Below are 8,337 nucleotides of genomic sequence, written 5' to 3'. Positions count from 1 at the left end.
TCACATTTTATAATGCCCTGATACTGTTTCACCACATTATCTCAATGCACTGGTGTAATGTATGGATGGAAGGCAAGTTTTTCACTGCATGTGGCAATAATGAGCCACTTTATAGCTGAAGCTGCCCCGTTTGGAAGCTCCCTCACCTGGAGCTCCCGCTCAACTCTCGGCCGGAAAGTAGAGCGCGCGCCGCTGCCGCTGCCGCTGCCGCGGAGTCCTGTGCTTCGGCTGGCCGGAGCACTGCTGCGCATGTGCGTGCTCCGCCAGAAACGAGTCCGCGCTGAGTGAGGGCAGAGGCATCTGGAGCTGCCGCAGATCAGAGACCAGAGTTTGTGTAGGGGCGGGTGGGGGAGCCTAGTATGAGTGAAGAAAGAGGATTAAATGGCGATTTTTAAACGGAGGACTTGTGCTGGGACAGTGCTGATAGTTTTGCTGCTCCATTTTTCAGGTGAGTGGGTATTTTCCCTTTTTTGTGGCTAACAAAAAGTAAGTGTTGGATAAAGAGCTTTGATGTCCGCAGTGTCATACCTGGCCCTAACCTCTCCAGCCATTGTGGCGGGGCTCAACTACTCCAAGGAAAACTCCAGATGTAGATCGTGGGGGTCGAAACCCGGTAAGGTGGGGGAGTTGCTTGTCGGTGCAAAAATGTGTTGGCGGTGTACTCAGAGAAGGGGGGGGGGGGGTTACTCATCTCTGCAGACACTTAATGGCCGGCAGTGTCCGCACAGACGAGCTTTTGTGTTGTCCGCCGCATTCATGCACACCTTAAGTTACATTGCTGCAAAAGTTGAGTCGAGTTGCTTGTTACAGTGTTTGTTACAAACGCATTGGCGCCGCGTCTGATCCACGTGTATTTATTTATTTCGCTTTTCCTTCTCCCATTCACTTAGTGAGATAAGAGCAAATGCCCCTCCCCACCCCCTCCGACACAGCGTGGGGTCTCTGGCCACGCCGACTCCTCTTCATCGGGTTGATTATTTTTCCACCATGGAGCAATACAGCATCTTGTTTTGGATATTTGCTCCCCTGAAATTATATGGTGAATTGATCCCAACTGCAGGAGTTAATGAGGTGTCTTATTGATGTGGAGCACACGCTTGGTATTAGTAAACATTGTTGAGGGTCGCTTTAAATACAAGCCAAACGTTAATGAGATAAATGTATTCCAAAGCGAAAAGTTATCTTTTTAGTTTTAAAAATGTTTGAGGTTCTTGGCAAACTTTCTTTTGAAGACGCGAGAAATTGTCTTGGGGAAAGAAGCGAGGTGTTTTTTTCCCTTTTCAACTGCTCTGTGTGATCTCCTGTCGCGTTATATTGTCTTTAACGGAAGGATTCATTTGCATCCAAGAACCTGAACTGATTAATTCAAGTCCGGGAGGGAGTATTGGAGAGAATTGATCAGTTGATGTGAGCTCTTCTCGATCACGTATGTTCAAATTCACTCGAGACCTCTAACCGATTTCCAACTGCTGTCACCTTAATGCTGACAAATACACGACAAATTAAAAATACATTATATATCAAAACATTTTTACCCCTCCTGAGGTCACTACCCCCCCCCCCTCCCCGACGTGTACATTGATCTCTGCGAAGTTAGGCTGACTGCAGCATAACTGCTAGATTTGCAAAACTGCGTTGTTAAAATAAACAACAAACAACAGAATTTTTTGAAAAACCGCTGTACTGAACTCTTTGGAGGAGCGTGTTTAATGGAAATAAATGGCAGGGCTTGATCGCATGCACGTAACCCAGTCAGTCAGCACCCTTGAGTTGATGGTCGGCTGAAGAACTGTTTGAAAGCCTTTCGAGTTGCATCGTCAGGCCGAAGTGGCGCTTCTGTAGATGACTGTCCTTGGATGTTTGTGCTTGAAGAGTTGTGCCCAAAGTAGAGGTACTCAGTTCTTTACACGTGGTTAGTCGAGATGAGCTTAAAAAGAGTGGGAAGCTTTTAAAAAAAATCAGGCGACGAGAGCTTATTGATACACACGGGCAGCCCGTTGCTAATGATTTCTCGTAAAATCAGACTTTTACGACTTCGCCTGTTCAAACTCCTTTTTGACAAGCTTGTAAAATTAGCAAACATCTTGTGCGAAGTCCTGCCTGTATGGCAACCGGTGGCGACTTCAGATTAGACCAAGTCTCTTCCACGGACCTGGTGTTTAGAATCAAAATAATAACACGATTTTACAAGTGTTGTCCTTTTTAAATTCTGATTTTAATTGAGTTTTCTACCCCCCCCCCATAAAAGCTCAATAAAAGGTTACCGCCATTGTGGAGCGCCCTGCAGTGATTTTCCATCGGTGCAGTGGCGGTGTGATTTTGTTTGTACTTTGCATTGCCCTTTTGTCGTCTGTGGAAGTTGTGGCTGTAGCGATTCGGCACTTGGTACCTTCAGCTTCCTAGTTTAAGGCGCTCCTGGTTGCTTGCAATACTGATTTCCCCATCACCCATTTGAAGATTTGTTATAAATGAGTGATCCTGGATCTTGGAAGAATTGAGGCTTCGCTTGGTTCGTACCTGTGTGTGCTGTGACACCAAAATAACTGAAAATGCTGGAAATACTGCGCAGGTTGGGCTGTATCTGTGGGAGGAGAAACAGCTAAAGTTTCATTTCAAAGAGCCTTCAGAGCCTTCCTCAGTACTGGGAAGTTCCTCGGGTTGCTGGGAGCGTGGGGGAGGGGATAGCTCAGATATTAAGTGGAGACTTTGTTAGTATAACAAAATTAAACACATTATTTGGTCTATTAAATTAATCACAGCAACAGAATTTTACAGCTCATGGTAGTGAGAAGGTGTAAGGGAAGAGAAGAATAAAAACTCCAAAGTATGTATCACTTGTTTAGTAATTGTAAAATAGGCAGATTTGGGGTTAGTGAATTATTGACATCATCACCAGATCGCCCCATACCAGATGGTAGCGTAGCACATGGTAACACAACACTTTACAGCACCAGCTACCTGGGTTCAATTCCTGCCATTGCCTGTAAGGAGTTTCAACATTTTCCTGGGTTTTCTCCAGCTTTCTCCCACAGTCCAAAGACGTATCGGCTGGTAGATTAGTTGCTCATTGTAAATTGTCCTGTGATTAGGCTTGGATTAAATCGGGGATTGCTGGGTGGCATGGCTAAAAGGGCCTGTTCCCCACTGCGTCTCAATAAGTAAATTTGTAGTCAGTAGCATTATTCAGCAAGAGATGAACAGACATGGGATTTCATTATTGCTCTGATGGAGATGGAATTGAGATAAAAGTGAGATGCTGGAGCTAATTAGGAGCTGATGGATTTTAATCTATTTAACTAGGACAAAGTTTCCAAACTGGAGGATCTAGGATGAGGAGAAATAGGAGAAATGTTGGATTTAGGGTGACAGTTGGATTCCAGATTCTTCATATTATTCATTTAAGGTGAAATTCCCAATATTTAGCAGCAATGGTTCCATTTAATATCAGAGAATGTATACAGTATACAACCTGAAATTCTTACTCTTTACAGACATCCATGAAACAGGAGAAAAATGTACAGAGTTTATCAAAACACTGTCAAACATTTTTGCCATGTTTCATTTTTCATTAGTGCACATGATCAGTGTGTTGCTGTAGGGAGGTTTTTTCTCTTGCCAAACACAATAAATATTAATACTTTTTTTGTTTTTGTGTTTTATTTCCCCCCAGGTATTTGGTGCTTCACTGAGCTTTTTTTCATGAGGGAACCACATGATGTTATTGCTCTGAGGAAAGACCCTGTGGTTCTTGATTGCCAGGCTCATGGAGAGCTTCCAATTACCATTGTGTGGCTAAAAAATGGGCAGAGGTTGGTGGATAGTGAGCGGACGTACATTTTATCAAATGGATCACTTTACATCACTGAGGTTGAACATCGTAGAGGAGAACGATCAGATGAAGGCTACTATGAATGTTTAGCCCAAAATAAATATGGAGCCATTCTGAGTCAGAAATCCCACCTCTCCGTGGCCAGTAAGTACATTCCTTGGATTTTGCTAATAAAAAACATCCTAATTGAGTTATTGTATACATTTGTCTCTCACACAGGCACATTTATAAACAATAAAACTGAGTAGAATGGAGTTGAGAGTGGTATATCAGATTGTTACTGGAATTGCATCTTCAATGGAACATGGATTAGAAAGATAATGTCACTTGTCAAACGTGTCATTCTATTTGAATTGAATGGAAATTGTTTAACCTTTGAAATATAAGGGGATTGTGATTTATTTGCTTTCACATTGAAGAAGTGGAGGTGATTTCCTCTGGTTAGCACTGGTTTATAAGGTGTGCAAACAAATTTGGAATTGGTGAAGTGATTTTTTTTTGTTTGTTTGCTTTACCCAACTAACAAAGTAAAGTATGTTAAATCTTTAAGTCCTGTTTCTTTTTAAATAGCATCTTTTACTGAGGGTAGTGTTAAAGTTTGCCTCTCGTTTCTCAAAGTTTGGAGCCTTTTATATGACACTCTAGTAGTCTTGTTTTAATCTATAAGATGTATGTTTTTTACTGGCATTAATATTCAGAGTGTGGTATATCTGGGCAAATTCAATGTACAAAGCCGGTAATTGCTTAAATACGAGAGGGGAAATGGAAATGTGGCCATGTAGATTTCTAAAGTTGTGGAACTGTCGTATTCAGATTAATGTCATAGTCATTTTGAACTTTATTCTGGAACACATTTACTAGAATGAGATAAGATGAGGATTTTAAAATGTTTGAACAAGTAGAATTCATCTCTGGTCCTTGTAACCCTGTTGAGTAATTTCTAGTTGATATGAATAACATGAATTTAATTGGCAATGATAACCATGTCACATGATTTTAAAGTACTTTTATAATTGTCCACTAAAGTTTAAGAAGTCTCTTCAATTTAAATGATCAATGATGTCATAGAGCAGGAAAGTTATGGATCTGATTGTTCTCACTGAATTTATCTCGGGCAGATTAAGGTATTTAGAAATTCTAGTGAGGGGGTAAAATTGGGATGGTTTTAATGAGTTTAATATCCTAGGTTTGTTCAGCTTTTACATGAAGATTGTCAGCTGTAGTTATTCACAGCTGTAAAACTTTTAACACAGCATCAACTTTGCCAAGTATTGAGGGCCAAGTTTGGCTGCTGTGTTTTTTATATGATATTGCTGTGATAACTCTTGTTATTCAGACTCAGATTGAAAAAAATCTGTTTAAAACAGTTCCTATCCTATTGTACTTTGCTTTCGGTTAACAAGGTAAAAAAAATCAATAAGGTGAGCACTAAGGTACACGTATAATAGTAAAATCTGTATTTCCAGCCTCCTGTGATAAGGATATGACCTTAATTATTAAATTGAGATTGCAGTCATGCAGAAACCATTTATGGCAAGCTGTGAAATCGCAAGTTTTTAATCTGGGAGGGAGAAAATGCATTCCAAGCAAAGTTGGCAGTGGGGTATATGAATAGCTTCTTAAAGCGTTGCAGGAAAGGTTATCCTTTATCACAGATGTATAATGTCTGGTAAAGCATTTAAAACTTTTAATTAGTTCACCCAAGAAGTGTTAGAACTGAACACACAGGAAGGTGTCACTTTTTCCAAAGTTTGAAGCTGTTATTTGCACCGTGGTTGAGAAATTGATTATTCATGTGCAAATTAAGAATTCTTTGGGTTAAAAGGTTATAGGCTATGCAGGATGAGGTTTAGCCCTGTGATAAAGAGCAGATGACCCTTATTCATTGTCCGTAGCTTTCATGTTGTTCCTCCACAAAGTTTGTGATTGCCAGGAATTGTTCTTAAGGAATGCAGCGAATGGTATGGCTTGCCTTTAGTGTTACTGTGGAGTCTTATCATATAAGGACATCACAGCAGGTCTTTAGGGACAGTTTCTAGCTCCAAAGCCCTTAAGGCTCTGCTTTCTGTTGTTCACCCATGCGTAGAAGAATTTAACTAATTTTTGCTTTCTAGATTTCCCTTGAAGGAATTTTGAGTACAGTATTTAGGAAACTATAAGAGATATGAAGAGACAATTGTTTACTTAATCGATTTTCTTCTTGTAGCTAGGAGACAATAGAAAGTTATTTTTCACTGCTGTTCTGTTCTTAGTGAGGCACCCAGCTGGGGAAAATGTCAACTGAACAATCGAGTTCCCAAATGGCTTGCTTCAGGTCTGAATAAGATTACAAGTGAACAGTCCTTTGCTATTGATAAGGAATATGTTTGCAGGGAAGGAGTGTTGTAAATAATCCTTGCTCTGATTTTTAGAGAATATTAGATTTTTTTTATAAATGACAGAAAATTAAAATAGCCAGTTCCAAACTTGCAGTGCAGATCATAAATGCCACCTTGTTCTTTTGCTGAAGGAGTTTATTGTTGTTCCCTTAACACTGCAAGTTTTGGAAAGATATATTATGAAGGTTTGATTTGTAAAAAGGACAGTCTTATTATTTTCTAAAACAATTATATTTAAGTATGTTTAAATTGACTTCTGTAGAGAGTATCTTTTTCATTAACCAAAGTTGATGGTGTCGAGTTCATTAGTTTACTGTTGCAGCTTTGTACACTCTAGTTTTGCTTTTCACTGGTAATGAAAACATTTTGTATGTTGCATGAACATTTTTGCAGACTGTGAGTATTGACATGTTATACTTCTAACTCTATACATGAAAGTGCACATGCAAAATCTTCTTTCCATTACCCGTGAATATTGAACTGGCTCATGTTAAACTCGAATTATAGCGCTTATCGTGCCTTGAAAAGTATTCAGCCCCCACTGCTTTGTTCACATAAATGAGGGTTACAACCAGGTAAAAGTGTCTCTAAAAGACTAAGTGTCTCTATTAAATTTTCAATTTAACAGAGAATTTTTATTTGTGAATCACATGCTCCTTTTTCTCATAGTGAAGTCCCCCCCCAAAAAAAAAATTTTGTAAAAGTATGAAAAACTAAAAATTCGAAAGCAAGTATCAGCAGTTCAAAAGTATTCATCCTCCTTTGCTCAGTGCTTAGCTGAACCACCTCTCACAGCCATTACAGCCAGTAGTCTTTTTGGATAAGTCTCTGTTAGCTTTGCACAACATGATGGAGTAAGATTTTCCCATTCCTTGCACAATTGCTCATGCTGTGCTGGGTTAGTTGGGGAGCATGGGGGAGAGCAATCTTGAGTTCTTACCAGAGATTGGGTTAAGGTCAAGACGCAGAGCCATTGAAGCACATCAATTTTCTCATTTGGAGCCACTCTGTGGTTGCTGTGGCAGTGTGCTTTGGGTCCTTGTCCTGTTGAAAGATGAACTTACTCCCCCGTTTCAGGTTTCTGGCAGAGACTAGTAGGTTTTTATCCAAGATCTCTGTATTCATCTTTCCATCAATCCTGACCAGTGTTTCAGTCCCTGAAAAAAAACATCCCCATGGCAGGAAGCTACCTCCACCACACTTTCTAGTAGGGATAGTGTTACCTGGCTGATGTGTAGCATTAGATTTATAACATATGTATCACTTGTTGAGGCCAAAAAGTTCCACTTTAGTCTCATCTGATCACAAGACCTTCTTCCAGATCTTTACAATATCTTCGAAGTGACACTTTGTAAAGACTTTACAAGCAGGAATATGCTTTTTTTTTTAGCCAGGGCTTCTTCTTTGCCACTCTTCCATAAATACCCTTTTTGTGCAAGGCCTTAGAGATTGTGGAGCCATGAACTTGTCTCCAATTGCAGTCACTGAGTTCTGCAGCTCACTCAAAAGTAACTGTTGGTGCCACTGTAGGCTCTCTCACAAGTGCCATTCTTCTCTGGTAACTAAGTTTCGAGGGGCAGCCTAACCTAGGCAGTGTGGCTGTGCTTTCATATTTTTACCACTTTTTCACCTGAGTGTCTTTGAGGTGTTCTTGTACCCTTCCCCAGATTTGTGCTTCCCTATTATTGTTTCAAAGAACAATACAACACAGTACAGGCCATTTGGCCCACAATGTTGTGCCGACCCTTAAACCCTGCCTCCCATATAACCCTCCACCATAAATTCCTTCATATACCTGTTTACTTGAGTCTTGAATGCTTTTGGCTTCATTTTGGTTTGGTCTGTTGAAAATCTGCCATACTGCTGGATCTTGGAGAGAGGAGGTATTTATTTTTACGGATTCATTGAAAATAGGTGATACTTCAATTTTCTACATCAACAAATTGGGTGAGTTGGTAAGGTAATATTCAATATTGCGCCTGAGGAAAGTTAGCAAAAGAGATGAATTCTTTTCCAGTCTCTCAATTTTGGTTTTTAATTTTTAGTAAGTTGATAGGTTTTGGAATTTTTATTTTGATTTGACATGAGGGACAACGTTTTGTAGAGTAGTTCAAACATCCTACTTCAATA

At 40.0% G+C, this 8,337-nt stretch overlaps 1 protein-coding gene across 1 annotated transcript in view; it reads left to right on the top strand.

Moving 5' to 3' along the window:
* The first annotated feature begins 327 nt into the window (after nucleotides 1-327).
* Nucleotides 328-8,337, top strand: part of LOC140718740 (protogenin-like) — a 142,168-nt gene continuing 134,158 nt past the window's right edge. The window contains exons 1-2 of the mRNA XM_073032840.1: nucleotides 328-448; nucleotides 3,671-3,973. Of these exons, the coding sequence (XP_072888941.1) occupies nucleotides 382-448; nucleotides 3,671-3,973 (370 nt within the window). The 5' untranslated portion in view covers nucleotides 328-381. The remainder of the gene's footprint in view (nucleotides 449-3,670; nucleotides 3,974-8,337) is intronic.

The sequence above is a fragment of the Hemitrygon akajei genome, chromosome 30, assembly GCF_048418815.1.
Source record: "Hemitrygon akajei chromosome 30, sHemAka1.3, whole genome shotgun sequence".
Classification (NCBI taxonomy): Eukaryota; Metazoa; Chordata; class Chondrichthyes; order Myliobatiformes; family Dasyatidae; genus Hemitrygon; species Hemitrygon akajei.
This window is presented reverse-complemented; position numbering and strand designations above follow the sequence as displayed.